At 35.9% G+C, this 20,556-nt stretch overlaps 2 protein-coding genes across 2 annotated transcripts; both read left to right on the forward strand.

The window, feature by feature from the left end:
- The first annotated feature begins 1,217 nt into the window (after window positions 1-1,217).
- Window positions 1,218-3,619, forward strand: LOC132611625 (myosin-7-like). The gene is made up of 8 exons (XM_060326028.1): window positions 1,218-1,240; window positions 1,287-1,443; window positions 1,620-1,678; window positions 1,773-1,932; window positions 2,726-2,875; window positions 2,949-3,085; window positions 3,166-3,312; window positions 3,403-3,619. Exons 1-8 carry the CDS (start codon window positions 1,218-1,220, stop codon window positions 3,542-3,544), a joined length of 975 nt encoding a protein of 324 aa, XP_060182011.1. The 3' UTR covers window positions 3,545-3,619.
- Window positions 3,620-3,692: 73 nt separating this feature from the next.
- On the forward strand, window positions 3,693-18,677 carry LOC132610721 (myosin-7-like). Its single transcript, XM_060325075.1, has 29 exons — window positions 3,693-4,123; window positions 4,494-4,531; window positions 4,645-4,771; window positions 4,870-5,040; window positions 5,129-5,260; window positions 5,342-5,451; window positions 5,582-5,642; window positions 6,230-6,407; window positions 6,826-7,031; window positions 7,143-7,262; window positions 7,930-8,028; window positions 8,463-8,759; window positions 9,194-9,333; window positions 10,109-10,229; window positions 10,473-10,612; window positions 10,958-11,051; window positions 11,159-11,179; window positions 11,552-11,674; window positions 12,567-12,737; window positions 12,866-13,009; window positions 15,345-15,527; window positions 16,024-16,155; window positions 16,238-16,308; window positions 16,394-16,493; window positions 16,887-16,943; window positions 17,160-17,216; window positions 17,508-17,588; window positions 17,859-17,956; window positions 18,163-18,677. Exons 1-29 carry the CDS (start codon window positions 4,034-4,036, stop codon window positions 18,275-18,277), a joined length of 3,477 nt encoding a protein of 1,158 aa, XP_060181058.1. The 5' UTR covers window positions 3,693-4,033; the 3' UTR covers window positions 18,278-18,677.
- Window positions 18,678-20,556: the final 1,879 nt, after the last annotated feature.

Consider the following 20,556-nt stretch of genomic DNA (forward strand, 5'->3'; position numbering starts at 1 on the left):
AATTTGGTGAAAAAACACATCTTAAAATGTTGTTCAAAGTTCATACAGTTTGAATCTCGGGAAGCGAAAAGTGTCACATAAATTGGGACATAAGGAGTAATTGTTTATGCAGTGATTAATAATGAAAGGATTGATGTATAGTGAATAATTATGTAGGGATCATGCAGTAAATAATAATGCAGGGAACGCTATGTAGAGATTGCCTTATAACATTGGGGGTTTGGGCGTGGTTGTGGGGTAACATTAAGTAAATTAAGAATAGGATTATAGGAATGGTTCTGGCTCTGCTACCATGGCACGTTGTTCGGGCCTAACTCAACCTCTAAAACTAGCTTAATAGTGGCGGAGCCACATGCATCCAAGGGGTGTCAACCGACACCCCTTCGCGGAAAAATTACACTGTGTAAATACATAAAAAGAACTTTTTTATGTATATATACTATGTGTTGAACCCCCTTAATTTCTTCGTATATTTACTTATTCATATTTTGACACTCCTTAATAAATTTCTAGTTCCGCCATTGGCTTGCTACCTCATGAGGTTAAGATTGCCTAATATCATATAAGGAGACATCAAGAAAAGTACTCTCAGTGCTGCATTGCTAACACACGTACTTTTATTCCATATTCTATCCTGTATAAAATAATACATAAGTTTCCGTATAACTTAATGCGGGTATTATTAATACCGCAAACCAAATGCAACATTAATTATGAAGGGATAATACAACCAACCACATAAGAATCCGGGGAAAGCTCCATATCAAAAGAAGCTTGACCGGTAGCGGTAGGGAGAGAGAAGTTTGGGATATCTTCTGAGTTTGGGGAAAAAATTCTTATTCCTTTCCTCTACAGAGAAACCTTTCTTCCAAGTTGCATTAATCATCCGGAGAATATTAGTCTAGGCAATCCAAACAAAAACTTTATTGTTTTATGCAAGATTTTATGTTGAGATTATTTTTACTAATCCTTTCAAACAAACAACCCTGGAAGTTTTTTTTTTCTTTTTCATATCTTGAATAAACTGGTTGTGAAAGCTAACATGTGATTGGATGCATTCAGACTTACACGGGGAGCATCTTGATTGCCGTGAACCCATTCAAGCGGCTACCCCAATTATATGCTAAAAGTGTGATGGAACAGTACAAAGGAATTGCACTTGGGGAGCTTCCTCCTCATCCTTTTGCTATTGCTGATGCTGCTTACAGGCAAGATTCATGTTTTTCGAGTGGCTGTCAAAGTATTAACTTACTATATGATCGTTAACATTGTGCTTCTAAATGCAGGCAGATGATTCATGAGGGGATAAGCCAGTCAATTTTGGTAAGTGGAGAGAGTGGAGCTGGCAAGACAGAAAGCACAAAAATGCTTATGCAATATCTTGCATATATGGGAGGGCGAGCTGCAGCTGAGGGAAGGAGTGTAGAGCAGCAAGTCCTTGAGGTATGGCTAACTTTTGGTAAATTGTCTCAGCTTGTCTTTGTTTCGATCAAACTCAGCTATTGGAATCTTGAGACAGTCACTTTCTTTTCAAGATTGACTTTATAAAATCTGTTCAAAGATTACCTCAAAACATTCTGGATATATGTATATACATATTTAACTTTTTCTTTCTTCAGTCAAATCCAGTTTTAGAAGCCTTCGGTAATGCTAAGACAGTCAGAAACAACAACTCAAGGTGAGGAGACTAGAAATTCAGATGCTTATTCCTCATCATATTCTACATTCCATTTAACTGATAAATTTTGCTGCACCAACATGTATTTTGGCAGTCGTTTTGGTAAGTTTGTGGAGCTCCAGTTTGATAAAAGGGGGAGGATCTCCGGTGCTGCGATCAGAACATATCTGCTGGAACGATCCCGTGTTTGTCAAGTTTCTGATCCTGAGAGAAATTATCACTGCTTCTATTTGCTTTGTGCTGCACCACCTCAGGTGATTTTACTGTCCCTTTTTGTTTGCAAATGTTTTCTTCTACAAGTTGGGGAGCACTTTACCTCTATTAGGATTTAGATCGTACCTGATGCTTGCCCTCCGGATGCAATTTGTCTATTTTCTAATTAAGCAAAAGGAATATGTTAACAAAGCAAAGAGAAGGTTCTTCTTTATTTAATTTTTATTTTTATTTTTCGTTATTGTTGAATAATTACAAGGTAAGCAACATGGAAACATCCTCTTGCAATAATACAAGGTAAAGTTGTGTACAATAGACCTAACGTGACCTGGCCTTTCGCAGAACATTGTGCATTGCGGGATCTTAGTGCACCTGCCCTTTTTATTAAAAAATTAAATGACAGTTAATGGTGTAAGTACCGTCCAATTCTTATCTATTGATTTAAAAAGAATATAGAAATAGAAAGGTGTCTTTGGAAAGTTTCCTTTGTCCCTTTTTCACACCAAAAAACAGAAACGCCTCTGAAGAGAATTGTAATAAGCCAGTAGATATTACTGAGCATGGCCGCAGAAGCCGTAGCTGTAGGTGCAATGGTCTAGTTTTTCAATTTAAGCACTAGTTGTTGATGCCACTACTACCATTATGACCAGAGAATATTCTTGTCTGAACATATTCCACAGCAAGATGTTGCAGAGCTAATTAAATAAATAAATGTGACTCCTCTTTAACCATATAAGCATTTAGATGAGCTGTCACATATTTCAATAGTTTAGAATCATGCAATGTTGTTCTAAGTTGGAGCTACTTGTTTTCTTTCCTTCTCTTTTCTTGCAGGATGTTGAAAAATATAAAGTAGGGAACCCAAGGACATTTCACTATCTGAACCAATCAAATTTTTTTGAACTATCTGGAGTGGATGAGTCAGAGGAATACCTGGCAACGAGGAGGGCCATGGATATTGTTGGGATCAGTCACGATGAGCAGGTATTAGCATCATTACATTCTTCGATACATGGGTTACTTCATGAGAATCTCTAGTTTTAATATTCAACTGCAGGATGCTATTTTTAGAGTAGTGGCTGCAATTCTTCACTTGGGGAACATTGAATTTGCAAAGGGAACAGAAACTGATGCTTCAGAACCTAAGGATGATAAGTCTCGGTTCCATCTAAAGATTGCAGCTGAACTATTCATGTAAGTGGTTTCTTCTATTTATATTCTCCAGATACCCTCGTGTTCTTAACTTAAATTCATTTTGGTGAAATCTTTTTTAGGTGTGATGAGAAGTCCCTTGAGGACTCCATGTGCAAACGTGTCATGGTAACTCGTGATGAGACCATTACAAAGTCCCTTGATCCAGAAGCTGCAGCTCTAAGTAGAGATGCTTTAGCCAAGATAGTCTACTCAAGATTGTTTGATTGGTTAGTTGAGTTCAGAATGATTAAATCTTATTGCTTGTTTAGTTGTTCCAAATATAATTGACCCAAGACAGATGTTGTTTTATTGTTCAGGATAGTGAACAAGATCAATAACTCTATTGGCCAAGATCCTGATTCATCTTTATCAATTGGTGTTCTAGATATTTATGGATTTGAGAGTTTCAAGACAAACAGGTGCTTAACTGGTATGCTTTTGTTTTCATCATTCACATAGGTTAAGTTCTTAACTTCTTGCAGAGTTCTGGATGAAAGTTCTGTTCTGCCAATGTGGATTTTTTGGAATTGAATGTTCATTATCCTCTCTGATCCAACTTAACCATAATTTATTTTCTCTTTTCAACATCTGTCTGTTTGACCGGATTTATCTTGGATATGGTTTACCGTTCCTGCTATAGTTATTGCTGCCTATACACACATTCTTCTTCTTAAAGCACTTTTGGTGTTGGGTTCACATTTAGATGAATAGCCTTGTTTGTTTCCCTGCTAGTTTCTTAATTTTTTTTTTTTTTTGATGCTCTCTCCTTTGTTATGATTATTGATTTCTTCAATGCAGTTTTGAGCAATTCTGCATTAATTTGACCAACGAAAAACTGCAGCAACATTTCAACCAGGTTTGTGTAGTGATTCATTTGACAGTCTCATAGCTGAGAAATGTTAATAGTCTAAAACCTTTTGTTTTTCCCTTTTCCAGCATGTTTTCAAGATGGAGCAAGAAGAGTATACCAAAGAGGAAATTGACTGGAGTTACATAGATTTCATTGATAACCAAGATATCCTTGATCTTATAGAAAAGGTGATGTAGATCATGAATATATTTTATCACCATCTTTTACTTTTGATGACTGCCTAGAAAATGTATAGAGAAGAAATTATTGCAAGAAAATGGGACAAGACCAAATACAAAGGTATAGAGATGAGGAGTTCTATAAAGTAGATCTTTCTACCAAATATATTTAATCATCAGTGCATGACGAATTATCTTATGTGGATTAGCTTACTATTTGTTTCACTTCTTTCTTCCACAGATATTCTGGTAAAAAAGGAAAACAAAATATGCCCTTTTGTCATCACTTATTTCTGTTTTGTCATAGGTTTTAAATTTTATTGATATTTTTTGGTTCCATTTTACAATGTTTATGTTCTGAATACTTTGTTTCCTTCAGAAACCTGGCGGGATCATTGCTCTTCTTGACGAGGCTTGGTATGCAGACATTTCAAATCTTTAATTTACTCTAATTTTTCTTTCTTTTGGTATAACTGTCAAAAGCCTCACTGGTTGTGGTTTTGACTACTCTTTGTGGCTCTTCTGCCCAGTATGTTCCCAAGATCAACACATGAGACCTTTGCAGAAAAGCTATATCAGACTTTTAAAGATCATAAGCGGTTCAGCAAGCCAAAGTTGTCCCGGACTGATTTTACTATTTGCCACTATGCTGGTGATGTATGTAGGAAAAGTAGTTCCTAATGACATGATGCAATTTTTGCCAAGAAAAACAAGTGTTGCTCAATATTTTTTTTTTTTGATTTTTTTCGTGTCAGGTCACGTACCAAACCGAGTTCTTTTTGGATAAGAACAAGGATTATGTAGTTCCAGAGCACCAAGCAACACTTATTGCTTCAAGGTGCCACTTTGTCGCTGGCTTGTTTCCACCTTTACCTGAAGATTCTTCTAAACAGACCAAGTTTTCCTCAATTGGCGCTCGATTTAAAGTATGTTTTTCTTCTTGCCTTTGATCGACCTTTTTTTGATCATTGCTTCATCATGCCTCTGAAATATCTTACCCTTTACCTGATATAGCAACAATTGCAATCATTGCTTGAGACACTTAATGCCACAGAGCCTCATTATGTTCGTTGCGTGAAGCCAAATAATCTCTTGAAGCCAGAAATTTTTGAGAATCAAAATGTACTCCAGCAGCTTCGTTGTGGGGTAAGCTTTAATAACCTTTATCTATTACAAACTATATAGTCTCAGCAAACCTGGCTACTTTACAACTAAATCTTTTTCTAGGGAGTTCTGGAGGCTATTCGGATCAGTTGTGCTGGCTATCCTACTCGGAAGCCATTTGATGAATTCTTAAGTCGGTTTAAGGTCCTTGCTCCTGAAGTTTTAAACGGAAGGTATTATTTGCATTAGACATTTTCAAGGTCTCTATCCATTTTTTTTTCTTTGGTCTGTCAACATCGAGAAATTTGTGTCGTCATGTTTTCTTTCACATTCCTTTTCTCATGATAGTCTTCTCATTGATAGTATTGACGAGGTTGCTGCTTGTGGGAGACTTTTAGAGAAAGCTCACCTCAAAGGTTATCAGGTACTGGTTGGTGTTCTTCTGGTAGTGGTTAATCATAAGGGGTAAAATCATTAAGAATTTTCTATTAAAGAGAGATTATGTTTGTGTACTGAATATTGCAGCAATAAATCAAGAAACAATCAGTAAATCATCTCCCTATTCTCCTTTCCTTTAGGAAAGAAATTCCAAATGAATTACCTACCTAAAATAATATAGAATTTCTCTAATCTAGAAAACAAATAAAATCCAGACTCCTAGTCTAGAAACAGTTTATTAGTCCAAAATTTTGGATTTTTGAGATCCTTTCCAGAATTAAGACAATTCAAAATCATGCTTATTCCTTCTGCTCTGAAAGTTCAGTGCCTTTTTCTTTTATATTGTAGTATTTGGTCATTTAGTTGCTGAAATTTAGCTGAGGAACATTGTTGAGAATCTTGTGCGAAACCTGTGAACTAGGTTACTTACTTTCTTGTTACATCAGATCTTCGAATTTATTACATTGTTCAAATTTGTATCATCCGGTTGTATGATTCTTTCTGTTGAAGTTTATAAAATTTGTACATGCCAGTTGACACTTGACACATCTATCTGATATTACATAATTGCAGGTTGGTAAAACAAAAGTGTTTCTTAGAGCTGGTCAAATGGCAGAATTAGACACTCGCCGAAATGAGGTCCTTGGCAGGTCTGCTAGCAAAATCCAGGGAAAAGTTCGCACATATTTCGCTCGCAAAAAATTTGTGTTGTTACGAGTTTCAGCAATCCAAATCCAAGCTGTTTGTAGGGGTACGGTAACCTGTTTGATTTCTATATATAATTTATATGACCACATGCCAATAAAAAGCTAGATCCGCAGTGGATACATCCTGGCCCTATACACGCCGTCTGTCACACTGTGGGAATTGGTTTCCTTAAATTCAATATGTGATTTTTTTTTTCATTTTTGGCCTGTTGACCGAAAATAATTACGTGCGCTAGCCAAAATATACAAAACCTATACACTGATTATGTTATTATATGTAAATTATCTGCATATTTTATGTATACAATATGTATATTTATAGTTAATATACAAAACATATGTATTTTCTAGCTATTATTTTTTGAGTGGTCCAAAAATGTAATTATCTCCTTCAATAATGCCTCTAATGGTTCACTTATGCAATAGAAAAATGTGTAATAACTGTTTTATGATACCTATCAGGCCAGCTTGAACGGGCTCTCTATGAGCGCATGAGGAGGGAAGCTGCCTGTCTGAGGATCCAAAAAGATGCACGCAAGTACATTGCAAGGAAATCTTATGGATTGCTGTGTTTTTCAGCTGTTTCCATTCAAGCAGGATTGCGTGGTATGGCTGCTCGAAACGAGCTTCAATTCAGAAAGCAAAAAAATGCAGCTACCTTTATCCAGGTAAATGAAGGACTGTCTACTGGATTTTCTGAAACTCACATGCTATTTTACATGTTTTGAATGACACTTAGGTTTGCTGTAATTTTCTTACCTTGAATCTGTTGATTATAGCGTTATTTGCGGAGATACTTGAAACGCCGGCATTATAGGAGGATGAAGAAAGCAGTAGTTGTGCTACAATGTTCCTGGAGAGCTAAAATGGCCCGTAAAGAACTACGGAAGCTAAAGATGGTAAGAACTTCTCTTTCTGTTGGGGCATTATTGATTACAAAATTTCATGATAGGGATCCTTGGAGCAATGGTAAAGTTGTCTCTGTGTGGACCTATAGGTCATGGGTTCGAGCCGTGGAAGCAGCCCCTAATGCTTGCATTAGGGTAGGCTGTCTGCATCACACCCTTGGGGTGCGGCCCTTCCCCGGATCCTGCTAACGTGGGATGCTTTGTGCACTGGGTTGCCCTTTAAGATTATATGTACGACATGCTAGTTTGTTGTGCCCTTGATCTGTGTAAATTGTATTTGTCATTTTTCTCCCAGTTTTCAGTTACGACAGATCAACAACTAGTTCTGAATCATTCAGTGAAAAGATCGCGAACGTGTCAATGTTAAACAAATGAATATTCATACCTTGTGCTTGAATTGATGAATGCAGGTGCAGATTTATTTGTTCAACTGTTATCTTGCCAAAAGTCTCTCTTCAGGCATTTTCCTCCTTTAAATTGATTTTAGAGTCTTTGACCCCTGATTTGAAATGAAACGAAATTCATGGATACTGTATGAGATTTTCCTCGTATAGAACTTGCAAATCTATATCTGCCATTGTTGGGATCGGGATTTCACGTGCTGGAGTTCAAAACCTTAATAAATGCGCTAAATATCTTTATTTCTTTTCTGCTTCAGGCAGCGAAAGAAACTGGAGCTCTCCAAGAAGCCAAAAGCAAGCTGGAAAAGGAAGTTGAAGAGCTGACCCAGAGACTAGAGGCGGAGAAGCGCATGAGGGTAAATATTTTTCTTTAAACTTTCAAGGTGGCTACCAGTATTAGAATTGGTAATTAGGTTCTAACAGGCTCATTAACTATAATGTCGTCCCTTCCACTCAGTTTACAGAAAATGAGTTCATCTCATATTTTCGTTGCTTTCTAGTTGGAATTTATTAATTTAACAACTAAACCTCAATGTGAAAGTAGTTGGGCTCGGTTGTTTGGATCCTATATGTCCATTCTTCTCTAGTTGGAGTTTATATAGCTCAAATATTTGATGCACATTATGTTGGAAATGTGCATGTCTTATAATTTCAAAGTGTTTATTGTTGGACTTGGGAGTTGGACCAAGATAAAGCAAGCATTGAAAATAAACAGAAAACATAATGTGATTCTATTTTGTATTAGCATTTTGCTTCTACACTAGTAATTGACAGATACTATATTATATAGGATAATCTGGAGGAAGCTAAAAGCCAGGAAACAATAAAATTACAGTCTGCATTGGAAGAGATGAGGCTTCAGCTTCAAGAAACTAAAGAGTTGCTCAAGAAGGAATGTGAGGCTGCCACAAAGGTCGTGGAACAAGGATCTGTTACACAAGAGGTCCAGGTTAAAGATCAGGGGCTGCTCACGAAGGAACATTCGGCTGCCACAAAGGTCGTGGAACAAGGATCTGTTATACAAGAGGTCAAAGTTATAGATCAGGTGCAGGTCAACAAGCTTACAGCAGAAAATGAGCAGCTTAAGGTTAGGATGTGACATTAACTGCATCGTACTACTTCATGGATATTGGATACTCTATTGGGATAATTACATTTTTGGACTTCTCAAAAGAATAATAGTGAGTAAATGCATAGGTTTTGTATATTAAGTATATTTATACATATAATATACGTACATCTACATAAATATACATAATCAGGGTATAGGTTTTGTATATTTTGGCTAGCACCCATAATTAACTTCGGCCGACGGGCCAAAAATGAAAAAACTCTACTCTATTTGAAGTTCAATAAGTACATGAAGTAATCCTGAAGGGAAAAGTTTTTCGCTGTTTCAAATTTATTCTTTATCCACTGTTTTCTTGCTCAACATTATATCTATGGTTACAGCTTCTGATGCATAATTTTCATAATTCAGTTGTCAAACTGGCTTTTAATGTCTTTTCAAATATGTTGCAGGTTCTTGTTAACTCATTGGAAAAGGAAATTGATGAAAAAGACAAAAAATATAAGGAGACAGCCAGAGTAAGTGAGGAGCGACTGAAGCAAGTTCTGGAGGCCGAGTCTAAGATAACTCAGCTGAAGGATGCCATGCAAAGGTAAGGAAATTGTACATATGTCACTTTGTTTGTTCGAAACCGGCTTTACTTATTTGTTCTACCTTAATATGGTTTAGTATTAATCTGGAATCTGGATTATCCATCATAGTTTGTCTAAAGCTGAAAGTCCAGCTGGATTTTATCCTTGGTTGATTTATAGACGGTCTAAGTTTAATATTGTAAGTACATTATTTATCTTCCAACACTATTTTGTGCACTACCTATTAAGAAACGGACCTATGGTCTAGCTCAACCCCAAAAGCTAGCTCAAGAGATGAGGATTGTCAAGACCATATAAAGAGACCAAAATGGCCCTTCACCGATGTGGGACTCAACACTGCACGTCCAGGACTAGACATCTAGAGAGTGGACAATATAAGATGGGGGCTCCAACATCTGGTAAACGATGAATTGGATGGCCTTGGCTCTGATACCATGATAGGAAAATGGACCTTGAGCCTAACTCAACCCCAAAAAGCTAGCTCAAGAGGTGAGGATTTTCCCAGCAGAAATAACTGCATACACCTCCCAGAAGATTTGTGGTTCACTTGTTTCAATCCACCTTAGCCTTCCCTTTGAATTGAATCTAGTTTGTATTTGACCCAAAATTGCATTTTGATATCCGCCTAGTCCAGCTTTTCTCATAACTTTTGGAATTGCTGGTATTTTATTGTCAATACAGCTCTGAGTTGAATCTCACACCAATTTAGATCCTTATTTTCTCCTTCTTTTTTCTTTTTTTTTTTTCTTTTGATACTGATTGAGGGAATCACAGTTCTAGAGAGCTCCTAATGAAGGATCCCGAGGCTGCCACAAAGTTGTTGGAAGAAGTAGAGTTCCAGGTTGCAGATCAGGAGGTGTCAGGCAAGATTACTGCTGAAAATGAACAGCTCAAGGTGAAGATGTTAGATTCAAATTGTGATCTACTACTTAATAGATACTCTTCTTGAATATCAATAAATACCCGACGGAATTTTGGTCAGGACCAGCTTTCTTGCTGCTTCTGATTTTTTTTTTTTTTATCTTGTTCAATTTTTTCTTGCATAGGATTAGTACTCCAGGATTGCAATTTCTGATGCGTGATTATCATAATTCAGTTATCGAGCTAGCTTTTAACACGTTTATCATATATGTTGCAGGTTCTTGTTAACTCATTGGAAAAGAAAATTGATGAAACAGAGAAAAAATATGAGGAAACAAGCAAAGTAAGTGAGGAGCGATTGAAGCAAGCTCTGGATGCAGAGGCTAAGATAATTGAGTTGAAGCTTAACATGCAAAGGTTGGAAAGTTTTACATATATGGCTTGGTTTTTCCAAAAGCTCTGGCCTCTTGTTGTTCTTCTTTAAATATGATTTTGCGTGTAATTTAGTTATGGTAGCTGTGTTTGTCTTGAGCTGAAATTCAATCAGGATATGGTTTTGCTCGTCCTATTAGGACTTACTGTTCATTTTAACAAAATGTAGAACCTAGATACATTTCTTCCATTAATTAGCAGAGAACACAGATTTCTTCTATTCAGAATATAAATGGTTCTCTTATATTTGTACAAGTTAAAATTCAGGATTCTTAATCATGTGAATTAGTTAGCTTGGATATCTTGTTTAACATTGCGTTTGTATCTCAGGCTTGAAGAGAAACTTTCCGATATAGAAGACCAGCAGATTCTTCGACAGCAAGCGTTACATTTACCTACTGGAAGAACTTCAAGCCGTTTCACAGTAAAAACTCTGCCTCTGATGCCATAGAAATGCCACTCTTTTTTTTTTTTCATATCTTTCTTGAGCATATCCTCACTTTTTTTCTTTTTTCTGTTTTCCTCCTGCAGCCTTCTGAAAACGGTCATCATGTAAGTGAAGGATTCATCTATTTGGTGCCTTGTTATATACTCCCTCTGTCCCAACTTGTATGATACTCTTATATTTTAGAACATCCAAAATGTTTGACACCATGCCATTTCTGGACAACTTTCACTACTTTCAAGAATTCAAATTCATTAAAGTGTTCAAGTTTTAAATTTTGAGGTGATATTTCTCTATTAAAAAAAGATTTCAACTATTACTCTAATTTTTTCTTCCACTACCACTAGTATAACATATACGTTAAATTAACATCTTAAACACTGTGTACGCACTCGAATACAGTCACATAAACGGGGATGGAGTAACAGTCACGTTGGTGCTTTTCATAACGTCTGTTATGATATATTATATATATACAGGAACCACTGGCTCCAACACCATCAAGAAGGTTTGGTACAGATTCTATGAGGAGATCCAATGCTGGAGCAGCAAAATGGTTTGGTACAGAGTCTATGAGGAGATCCACTGCTGAAAGGCAGCGGGTATGTACCCAGGAAGTGATCAAATATATTTCAAACAGATTTCCTTTTCTGTTTGCCATCTTTCTCCGCTTTAGTACTTGTTTTCCTGTTGAGAATAGATGGACAAGATATCCAAAAATTGGAGTTCATAAAACATGCTATGCCACAAAAACATTTATTTTAAAAGGCCTGTGGGTTGAACACTCTAGTATAACTGTGAGATTTAGCCTCACCCTCATTGTTTATGATCCCTTATATCATTAGCTATTTCTTGGTTAAAAATAATCAACAATACATAATGGCAGCTAAAGAAATGAACAAATAAAGAGTGCTGAAACACTCCTTGATGCATCTTGAAAACTACCTTCCTTGCAACTTTTTCCTCAGAAGTTATTGTATACCTATAAAAAAGTTGGCAAATCTGCTGGTGAAAATAGTATCGGAAGGACATAGCTGCATATGTTTATCAATAGAGTCCCATTTTTAGTCCTATACCCTGGGTAGAAAGTTTTTTCAATTATTTTTTGATACCGAGAAATCCGTCTGTAGCCAACTTTAGGACCAACCGCAACCTCGGGGATTATGGGCCCGCCCCTCTAACCTTCTCCACTTAAATATTAGGATTAGTGCGCTTGGTGTAGGGCTCGAACTTGTGACCTAAGCCTCAAATCCCTGTAACTTTGCCAAGTCAGCTAAGCCCTCGGGGCTGGGTAGAATGCTTTTACGTGTGTATGCAATGCATAAATATGATTTTGTGTATAAATTGTTTTGCATGAATACCAAAAACATTAATTTATTTCTCTAACATTGAGTTAAATACATCAGCATGGGAAATAATCCTCCACTTTCCCGTGAATGAATGTGGTGATACCGTAGCAACTCATTTGATATCCTCTTTAACATTACGTTGCAGGAGAGTGTGGATATTCTTATCAAATGTGTCAGTCAAGATTTAGGGTTCAGTGAAGGGAAACCAGTGGCAGCATTTACCATATACAAATGCCTACTTCATTGGAATTCCTTCGAAGCAGAAAAAACTAATGTATTTGATCGTCTTATCCAGATGATTGGTTCTGCGATAGAGGTAACTTTCAATTTCATGTCGAAATCAGCCATCATTTTGCAGCTATTTGCTGTCATAATGAGAAATTTAAAAATGCTGTCTCTCTAACTCATGATATACACACATGCTCGTTTTATATCAATTTTCAGGACGAGACAAACAATAATCACATGGCTTATTGGCTGTCCAACAGTGCAACATTGTTGTTTTTGCTTCAGCATACGCTGAAAACTACTGGTTCAGCTCCAAGTAAACCGCCCCAACCAACATCGTTTTTTGGTAGAATGGCGCAGGTATTTAGATTCGTACCTCGTCTCTGTTATTGAATGTGCTCCTAAAACTATTGAATTAAAGTTTCTGTGTGCTCCCTCTCATTTTATCTAACCTAAACTGAGTGGCATAATATTATAGAAAGACAACATCATATTTGAAAGTTGGCTATATCTTTTGCACTATGACTTTGTGTATTCGAAAGCATATCTTTAGAATGTTTCTACAGTTATTCTTTGAGTTCCCTGTTATTTTACTTAACAAAATTGGACATGTCCCTATCAGATTTGTGGGAATATGCTATTTCAAAAGCAGAACTGACCAGGAACGTAATATAAAAAATACGGTGGTGCATTTATTGCACTGTTGACTTATGTCTTAGGTTGGGACCGTTCCTTGACTTCTCAATGCGCCCGTCAAACTCATGATGGTGAAACCACTTGAGGTTGCAAAGTAATACGGAATATCTTTGTCGGTCTAGTGGGTGGTGGTAGGCTGAAGCATGCTCTTACTAGTAGCTGGCAAGGATAGATTGCGAAATAAGCAGAGAGAAAGTGTGGAACATGGTTCCTTTATGTCTATTTTGGACAATTTGAATAGAAAGCAGAAATCAATATTTTGTGGAAACAAAACAGATTTCTAATGTGAAGTTTAGATAGCAACACAATCTATACTTTCAGTGAAGGATGACTATTGTAGATGAATATACATAACATTTTTGACCTTATTGACTCCTTACACGTAAAAGGAGCTTAGTGCAGTTGTGACACCCTAGCTTAGGAGAAGAGTCACGCATCGGCAAAAGACATGAGAGATCCTGAGTATTTAAGGAAGCATGCCTTACCCCTTAGTGACGCGTTTTAAAGCTGTGGCGGCCTAGGCCTAAAGCGGGCAATTATCACTAGCGGGTTGGGCTGTTACAGATGGTATCAGAGCCTTGTCGATGGTGGGTCAGAGTTCAACAGAGTTTGGGCAAATTCTGGAAAGGCGGGGCAAACCTCAGCGGGACACTGAGTTCATAAGAGGCGGTGTATGTGACACCCTAGCTTAGGAGAAGAGTCCCACATCGACAAAACACAGGATAGATGTTAGGTATATAAGTATGTAGGCCTTGAAAGTAGTAATGCGTTTTAAAACCATTAGGCCTAAAGTGGTCAATATCACTAGCGGGCTGGGGTATTACAGATGGTATCAGAGCCACTCCTGTGTCAGCCTTGTCGATGTTCGATAGAGTTCAACTGAGTTTAGGCAAATCCTGGGTAGCGGGGAAAACCTCAGAGCCGAGTCTAGGCAAATCTTATGCGGTGGGGCAAACCTCAGAGAGGACGCTGAGTCCATAAGAGGGAGTGTATGTGACACCCTAGGTTAGGAGAAGAGTTCCGCATCGGCAAAACACGGGAGAGCACTTGAGTATTTAAGGAAGCAAACCTTACCCTCAAGTGACCGTTCACATTCCCTTTTCCTCCCTGGTACTGTTTGATTAATAAACTTACCTTATCCAAAAAAAAAAAAAAAAAAAAAGAAACTGATGCAAAAGAAGAGTAAGTGAAGCTGGAGCAGATTGAAACTGACGATAATAAATGTGAAAGAATCTGGTCATGCAATCCAAAGCATTAAACTATGGGTTGAGTGGCCCAAGACCTTTATAAACCTTTGAGAGCCCTTACACAACCGATGTCAGACAATCAGAAGATTTCAGAAGGCGAAGTTATTAGCAGTTACGCAAGATTGGACAGAGAGAAGCCAGTTCACGAAGTATTCGGTGTGATCCGAGTTAGAGAAAGAAGGGGCGAATTTCTCCATGTCATGAACTAACCCTATGCATACTCTGTCGACTAATCTGAAAATGGTACCATGTTTAAAATCTGCGATGATGAGGAAGTGAATTATATGTAACACCGCACCAGTAAGCGGAAATAACCATAAACTTTTATACAGATTGAAGAGGATCTAATAGAAAGCTGAAGATTTGAATGGAAAGGAAGAAATAAGGAGAATTAATCGTACTGATTCTTACTTGATTAATATGAAATACAATTAACACTTACATGTAGGTGTGATGCACTATTTAAGATACAATCCTGCATCTAATTTCACCATTGGCGTACTTATTAGGAGGCTACTTGTCGGTGTTGTTCTTGACATTCTAATAGTTTGTGTACTCGTATCCTGCGAATTTCGAAGCAAGACCATGTAACTGTTACTTGTTTTCAGTTTCGTTGGCTGGACATTGGTAAATCTCTCCGTATAAAACATATTGGTAGCCTAGAATGAGGAATATGCAGGTTCCTTTAAATAGTATTTGAGCATATTTCTTCAGAAAATTTATTGATTGAAATGATTGTACTTTTTTTATAGAGCTTCCGGTCTTCATCTGCCAACCTTGCTATTGGTGGTCTCGACACTGTACGTCAGGTTGAGGCAAAGCAGCCAGCTTTATTTTTCAAGATGCAGCTCAGTGCTTATGTCGAAAAGATTTATGGAATTGTTCGGGATAACTGGAAAAGGGACTTGTCTTCACTACTGACTTCATGTATCCAGGTAAATCACAATGTTTTGTACAAGCTGTATGACAATCTGTTGTTTTATTCGACTCTGTAGTCAGTTTAATACTGTCCTCATTTCTAGCTTTGTAGTTTTGAAGTTATGTAAGTTTATATTTTGAACACGAGGCAATTGAAATTTGATAAAGACACGTACTCTGGATGATATGAATAATATCATTCAGTGCTTGTTAATCAAAATATCTCATGAGTAAGTACTCTTCTCAAATAGCACTATTCCCTAACTCACTAGAATTCGGTTGGCCTCTATATCGTTTAATAACTCCCTACGCCATATTTACTGTCCCTTTGATTAGGATTCTGGTTTATCTTGATTCATGGCCTTCCAAAGAATTTCTATTGGATCTCAAAATTGTGATAAGCTGTTGTATTTCCAACCAGTTTCTATTTTGACTCAAAGTTCTCAGGGTTATGGTCTTTGTACTTCAGTTATTCAAACTTCTAAATATACTTTCACTTCTCATCTTAATTAGGCATCTCAAACATCAAAAGGCGGCTCCTCACAATCACCACGGAAGTCCGTCGATGGTCCTCCTCCGACCACTCCCTGGGATGGCGTAACTGAGAGCCTAAATGGGCTTCTCAGTACACTGAAAGAAAATTATGTATGTTTTCATTTTGAAAATAGTGCAATGTGCTAACATTATTATAAACTGATGAGTGGACTTGTGAATATTTTGTTTTCAGGTTCATCCAGTTTTTGTCCAGAAAATTCTAAACCAGATATTTTCTTACATAAATGTTCAGCTTTTCAATAGGTACCTTTTTCGTATCTCATAGCAGGAAGATTAGCCAGAAATTCATTGATACACCACTTACCTTACTATTTAATCTTCATTGCAGCCTTCTCCTTCAAAGAGAGTTCTGTACATTCAGCAATGGGGAGTATGTAAAAGCTGGATTGCAAGAACTAGAACATTGGTGCGGAAATGTAAAAGAAGAGGTACTTTATCATGAGTCACTCCCTCTTTTCCACTTATGTGACACTATTACAATTTGGAGAGTCAAATGAGTTTTTCTTTGACCATGTCTTTTCAAATACTTCCTTATATGTTGAATAGTTAACTATGTGACTTATAGTACTTCTTATGTAGTTTCCAAAAATGTAAGAATTAAAAAAATCTTGAAGATTCTATGTTAAAATTCACACTGAAAATTAGTCAGTTTGACCCTCGTACTTTGTCTACAGAAAACTAAACAGAGTTGAGGGACTAATTGTGTCACATTAAGTGGAATGGAGGGAGTAGTAGAAATTCGATATCATGAACTATATTTAAATATTTGTAATTTTATATTGCTTCAATTATAACTCGTTGTAAATCTTCTTCCTTCGCAGTATGTTGGTTCTTCTCTGGATGAACTAAAGCATGTGAGGCAGGCAGTAGGATTCCTGGTATGTTTCTCCTCTGTGAATGGGCAAAGTTTATCAATCAAGATGAATCTCTATTTTTTATTTTTTTGGAAAAATGTTACTCTGCTTCATAGGCTAATAGTGGTCTTCTTACATCCAAGTATGATTTTTCAGAAGTGTTTCCTGTTACTGCAAGTTTGAGATAATTACCTTACCTCTACTATCTATTTTGTCCTGTCTAAATAGCTTGTTTTGCAGGTTATTAATCAGAAATCGAGACTTTCATCTGAAGATCTAACAACTGATCTCTGCCCCGTAAGTTCAACTTCATGGTCTTCTTGGTTGTACCTCATTTAGAGATTTCAAATGTTGATCATGTATGGCGATTCCAGGCTTCCACTTGTGGCAGTTCATATTCCTTAGTTAGTTGGTTGAGTGCTAGCACAAAGCATCCTATTTGGAGAATTATGAAGTGTCTATAGATTGATAGGGACTTAAATGAATTATGTCTGGTGTTAAGATCGTTCTTTTGAAGTTAATCTTCACGTTACGATACGAGTCCTTGGCACTGCATCTGACACATACTAGGTATCATCATTTTTACAGATTTTGAGTAGTCAACAGTTGTATCGGATATGTACACTTTACTGGGATGAAGATTTTAATACTCAAGGTGTATCCCCAGAAGTAAGTCTTCCTTTCTCCTTCTGCATTTATTTTATTTCGTTAAATGTCTTTTATTAATTATGTACATATCATAAATGCTCCTTCAAGACAACCTGCTAGTCAACATTAGTTCTTCAATCTCGCTTACATCCTCAACTGTTTTTTTTAATTTATTTATTATTGTTTTCTTCTATCAGGGACGTTGAACCTTAGCTTTAATGATTTTCTCTCATTGAGTAAGCTTAACTCAACTTTTCTGCACTTGATTCTAAACCATACTGCTCGTAACAGGTCATTTCCAGTTTTAAGGATCAAGCAAAAGAAAACGCGAATGATGCAGACAATGCAAATGATGCAGATAACAACTTTGTATTGGATGATAATTCCAGGTACTATATTAATCTCATTCACTGTCAAAATCTATGTTGCTCGGACTTTTCAAAAATGCCGACGGGTGCGTGTGGATCCTCCAAAAGTAGCGCATTTTTGGAGGATCTGACACGTGTATGGCTGCATTTCGCGAGAGTCCGAGCAACATAGGTCAAAATAACATAGATCCTTTTCTAATCATTCATCAATCTGCTTCCAAATGCAGCATCCCCATCTCTGTTGAGGATATTAACAGTTCCCTCAAGGACGTTGATTTTACCGGTGTAAAACCTGCAAACGAACTGCTCGAAAATGCAGCCTTCCAATTTTTACGCGAATAAGGCTGAGGTTTCTCGATCACAAAGTGCATGTTCATTGGAAGGACGATGCCCAAGTTTCCCTTTCATGAATATCAACTATTGTACATCCACTAATCGATTCTTTTTCCCTCCGGATGCACCATTTTTGTTTTTATACCATAACATCCAACGCCCCTTGTAAAGTTGCTCTAATGTAGTATTCTTGTAAAATTGTAGATCTAGTTTAGATAGGAGAAGGGGCAGGGGTGAAGTTTTCCAATTTAGAGCTTGTTCCACTTAGTCTTTGTTCTTCTTATTTGTCTCATTTTTATCCACCATTTAGAGTTGGCGTTAGCTAGATTCTTTTGTAACAAGGACTAATTGGAGTACAATATTATTGTAAGAGCAAATGGCCAATTCAGTGCCCCATGAGCATAAGGTGTCCCTTTTTCCAAAGGTATATTTTACATTTGATTCATGTCTAACCTTCTTCAGTATTTTGAAATGGAATTCAATTTCCTATCTGCAAATTTTCATGCTCTCTTAGCTTCAGCTCCTGTATAATCTTGTATTCAAAATTCTTGAGGTCAGCAGGATGAATTCAAAATTATCATTTGATTGTTACCCGAGTACGTGATGCATGAGCATGCCTTTTGTAAATGACCATTTGCTGTTCTCTCTGATCCATTTTTATAGCTCTTGTTCTGAAATTGCAACCGCTGCAATGCCAGCAGTAATGAGATTTTCTTGAAAGTTCTCTATTTCAGTCAACGAACGCCTATGCAGAGGCTATATAGTATAAAAGGCAGCCCAGTGACCAAAGCATCTCGCGTTAGCGGGACCAAGGTCTGCACCCCAAGGGGGTGTGATGTAGCCGCGTCTTGAACCCGTGAAGATACAAAATTCTTTTAAACCAATAAAAAACAAAATTCTTTTAACCCAATAAAAAAAAAAAAAAAACTCAAAGAAATGGGTGCTGGTCTTTAATTTTTGCCCTCCAATATTGAATTTATGCCTATAGGGACATAAGTTATACATAATCCACAAGTTATGTCAACGCTCTTAAAGAACTTATGCCGATAAGCATAAGTTCGATTTTGAAGGCTAAAAATTAAAGACCAGCCCATTTAAAGGGTAAAAATTAAACACCAGTCCATTTGAAGGGAAACCATCTTGGAGATTATTTTACTTGGTATAGGAATGACATATAAATACATAATAAGAAAAGTATTTACAAAATATGGCGAAACTTTTTAATTTACAGAACATAACGAATTTTCATCTTTCGTACAAACTTTTTTTAAAAAGGAAAAATATATTTTAAAAATATTTTTGAATTAATTTTTTAAATGATTAATTTAAAAAAATTAAAATTTTAATATATTTTTTTTAAATAATATTTTAATTAATTTTTAAATGATTAATTTGTAAAAAAAATATTTTTTAATTTTTTTAATTTGTTTTTAAAATATATTTTTTTTAAATAATTTTTTTTCTACTTAAGACTTAAAAAATTCGCTCAAAATTTTGTGTATGAAATGTGTATATCTCGCTCAAGACTTAAAAAGTTCATTCAAAATTTAGTATGAAAACTGTACGAAATGTGTATATCTTGCTCAAGACTTAAAAAGTTTGCTCAAATTTTGAGTATCAAAAATATATGAAATGTGTATATCTCGTTCACGGCTTAAACATTAGCTCAAAATTTCATGTATGAGATGTGTATATCTCGCTCAAGACTTAGAATTCAGCTCACATTTTTCATGTATAATGTTCATGTTAGGTTTCTAGAAAATTAATACAACTACAAACAACACTATATACAACTTTCATACAATATTCAATGCTTAAAATTTCATTCACAATTTTGTGTTTGAAAACTATATTAAAAATTTCACTCACTTATATACATTTCATACACAAAATTTTGAGTTTAACTTTTTCAGCCTCGAGCAAAAAAAATAAATATATATATATATATATATATATATATATATATATATATTTTAAAAAATAGAAAAATCATTTTTAAAAAAATAAATAAAAAAATATCTGTAGGAATTTTATCTATTTTTAAATTAAAAATTTAATTTTAAACAAAAATTAAAATCTTATTTTTAAAAAAAATAAAAAATTATTTTTATGAAAAGTTTAAAAATTATGTTTTTTTAAAAACTAATTTGGAAAAAATTAAAAGAAAACAAAAAAAATATGAAGATCCGATATATTTCGTAAAATATCATTATGTTTTGTAAATAAAAAAATTATTTATATATTTTGTAATAAAGAGTCTTAAGTAAATATCTTATGTCATATTCCAA

This window comes from Lycium barbarum, chromosome 9 (genome assembly GCF_019175385.1).
Source record: "Lycium barbarum isolate Lr01 chromosome 9, ASM1917538v2, whole genome shotgun sequence".
NCBI lineage: Eukaryota > Viridiplantae > Streptophyta > Magnoliopsida > Solanales > Solanaceae > Lycium > Lycium barbarum.

What these genes read in the sequence shown, in the direction of transcription:
- LOC132611625 (XM_060326028.1), top strand. Translation starts at nt 1,218, where the DNA reads ATGTTTTTCGAGTGGCTGTCAAA. An exon ending in TAGAGCAGCAAGTCCTTGAG is followed by an intron (nt 1,444 to 1,619) that starts GTATGGCTAACT and finishes TTCTTTCTTCAG; the next exon opens with TCAAATCCAGTTTTAGAAGC. An exon ending in GGATCAGTCACGATGAGCAG is followed by an intron (nt 2,876 to 2,948) that starts GTATTAGCATCA and finishes ATTCAACTGCAG; the next exon opens with GATGCTATTTTTAGAGTAGT.
- LOC132610721 (XM_060325075.1), top strand. Translation starts at nt 4,034, where the DNA reads ATGGAGCAAGAAGAGTATACCAAAGAGGAAATTGACTGGAGTTACATA. An exon ending in TCCAGCAGCTTCGTTGTGGG is followed by an intron (nt 5,261 to 5,341) that starts GTAAGCTTTAAT and finishes ATCTTTTTCTAG; the next exon opens with GGAGTTCTGGAGGCTATTCG. An exon ending in CTCAAGGTGTATCCCCAGAA is followed by an intron (nt 17,589 to 17,858) that starts GTAAGTCTTCCT and finishes TGCTCGTAACAG; the next exon opens with GTCATTTCCAGTTTTAAGGA.